The following is a 2,709-nucleotide window of genomic DNA, read 5'->3' as shown; positions in this document are numbered from 1 at the left end:
CAGAATTCATCATAAAATTGGCAACAAATCCAGAATTCGTTCCAAAATTGACTACGAATCCTGAATTAGTCGCCAATTTTAAGATGAATATAGGATTCATCGCAAAAAGGTCAATCGATTACAATAATCAATGCATTTGCCTTATTAGGATTATGTGGGATTACAAAAATGACCCACAATAAATTGGGCAATCGATTGACTTAGTTTTAAGGTGGCCGAAAATTTTTAAATTGACAACGAATTCAAGATTCGTTATCAATTGGCAATAAATTTGTCGATAAATATAATTTTAGCAACGAATATTGCGATGAAATAATTATGTTGCTAATTTAGGGATAAATTTATTGTTGTCATAAATTTAATTGCTAATTAGCGGCGGTTGTTGTTTTCGTCACAAATATTGTTGTTGATTTGCGATGATTTTCTTTTTTCATCACTGAAATTGATCGCTAAATTATTATTATTATTATTTTTTGAAGTGTAATAGTTCCATCACAAAATTTATAAGGAATTGATATATAACGAGGAAGAGCTAAAGTAATTTTAATTATATGCCAATGTTTTCCCTTATACAGAGAGACATTTTGCAAAGAGGTGTAATAACAAAAGACTCCATGAATAATTTTACAAGAGGCAAAATGATGATGAAGAGTTTGATGCTCAAACTCACCTCCTCAATTATAATAGCGGGACCAAAATAACATCAACTTGTTTTTGAAAATGATAAAATGTCAAATAGATCAAATTTTTATTTTAAAGGATATGTAAAGGTAAATGAATTCACTGAAACAAGATAATGAATTTGTTAAAGTGCTTACGTGGTAGTTTGGTGACAATCTTAAGCGAGCAATTGGATCAGAAACAAGGTAATAATTCAGTATTTGAGGTTAATGTTTGTCCTGTCCCATGGCTTCACCGGCGACGGAGTCGTCCCAAACACTCCGCCGTAGAAGCTACTCTGTTCATCGTCTCCATTATTGTTAACCTTATTCCCGGCGGCGGAGACAGCGCCGTGTTCGTACTCCTCCTCGTCGCTGGTCTGATCCATCGCCTTCAGGTTCTCGTCGTACCCGATGCTCTCCATCCTCACCAACTCCTTCCTCCCCCGCCCCTGCCGGAGGATCTGCACCACCTCCCTCATGTCCGGCCTCTGGTCCGCCTCCCCCTGCACGCACATCACGGCCGCCTCCACCACCCTTCGGAGCTCCGCCTCGTCGAACCCGCCCCGCAGTCTCGGGTCGGCCAGCTCCCTGATCCGCCCGCGGGCGATCATCGGCTCCGCCCACTCGGTGATGGTGCGCTTCGCCCCGCCGGGGAGCCTCTCGATGGGCTTCCGCCCTGAGACGACCTCGAGGAGAAGGATGCCGAAAGAGTAGACGTCGCATCCGCCGGAGACGCGCCCCCACATCGCGTACTCCGGCGCCAGGTACCCCAGCGTCCCCTTCACCCGCGTCGTCATGTGGCTGACGCCCTCCGGGATCAGCTTTGCGAACCCGAAGTCCGCCACCAGCGGCTCGAAGTCGGCGTCGAGGAGCACGTTGCTGGCCTTGATGTCTCTGTGAATTATGTGCGGCGTCACCTCATGATGCAAGTACCTGCATCATCATCATCATCAACAACAACAAAACAAAAGAATCGCACGAAGCTTGCGGTTCTGAGAAGAAATACTCACACCAGAGCTTCCGCGGATCCAAGGATTACGTTCATCCTCCTCGCCCAATCCAATCGCACCTTGCCGGAGAACTGGCCGTGGAGGTGCGACAGCAGGCTGAGATTGGGCATGTAGTCGTACACGATCAACCTCTGGTCCACGGCGGCGCAGTAGCCTCGAAGGCCGAGGAGGTTCTTGTGCCGGACCCTGGCCAATACCTCCACCTCCACTGCGAACTCCATCTCCGCCTTCGAGCTCATCGACTTCAGTTTCTTCACCGCGATCTAGACCGACAAATTATATTACTTCAAATAACTGATCGATATAAAGCGATGATCGATCACCTGAAGGCCATCGCTGGTTTTGCCCAGGTAAACGCTGCCAAATCCGCCTTCTCCGAGCAAATTGTCGTCGCTGAATCCGTCGGTGGCGGAGTAGAGCTCTTTGTAGGTGAAGATTCTCCAGGTGCTGTTGCCGTTGAATTCACCGCTCACAACTCTGATCCAGAACCATTAATTAGAAATCAAACTCTAGAACTCTACGAACAATCTGCATGCGTACCCTTGCTCAACTTTGTCGGATCCGCAGCAAGACATCAGCGATCCCATTTCTGCAGTTTCTCTTTTCCTTCTTCTCCCCCAGCTCAGTCTCTGACAAATTCCAGCATTTAAACCGGGACTCGAGGCCGGCTCGGCCGGCGATCGAGCAGAATGACGACGAGGTTAACTCCAAGTGTCGGAGGAAGGTTGTTCGACGGTTAGTAGATTTTGAAATGGTGCCTCTTAGATTTGGCCGGGTCAACGCGGGGTGGATTTGGAGGTTAATCAAGCTGTTGAAAGGGAGAGTTAAAGAAAGGAGGAAGGGGAGCTTTGGTTTGACCGAACGAGGGGAAATGATTTTGACTTTTGCTTCAAAATATTTTCATAAAAATACTTATTTTCTGAACCTATAAAAACCCCATTAGCAGTGATGAAACGAAATGATAAGATTTTAAATTTTAAAATAATTTAATACTTTGATAGTAGGAGACACTAATTAAGGAGCTTGCATAATTTAAT

The 2,709-nt window shown here is 45.8% G+C and overlaps 1 protein-coding gene across 1 annotated transcript; it reads right to left on the bottom strand.

Moving 5' to 3' along the window:
- Nucleotides 1-837: 837 nt before the first annotated feature.
- LOC121982905 (putative serine/threonine-protein kinase) lies at nucleotides 838-2,292 on the bottom strand. Its single transcript, XM_042535917.1, has 4 exons — nucleotides 2,213-2,292; nucleotides 1,996-2,149; nucleotides 1,673-1,935; nucleotides 838-1,595 (listed from the first exon to the last, which is right to left on the bottom strand). Exons 1-4 carry the CDS (start codon nucleotides 2,257-2,259, stop codon nucleotides 875-877), a joined length of 1,185 nt encoding a protein of 394 aa, XP_042391851.1. The 5' UTR covers nucleotides 2,260-2,292; the 3' UTR covers nucleotides 838-874.
- Between the last annotated feature and the right edge of the window lie 417 nt (nucleotides 2,293-2,709).

This window comes from Zingiber officinale, chromosome 5A, assembly GCF_018446385.1.
Source record: "Zingiber officinale cultivar Zhangliang chromosome 5A, Zo_v1.1, whole genome shotgun sequence".
Classification (NCBI taxonomy): domain Eukaryota; kingdom Viridiplantae; phylum Streptophyta; class Magnoliopsida; order Zingiberales; family Zingiberaceae; genus Zingiber; species Zingiber officinale.
Note: the sequence above shows the minus strand (reverse complement) of the source record. Positions and strands in the feature narration are given on the sequence as shown.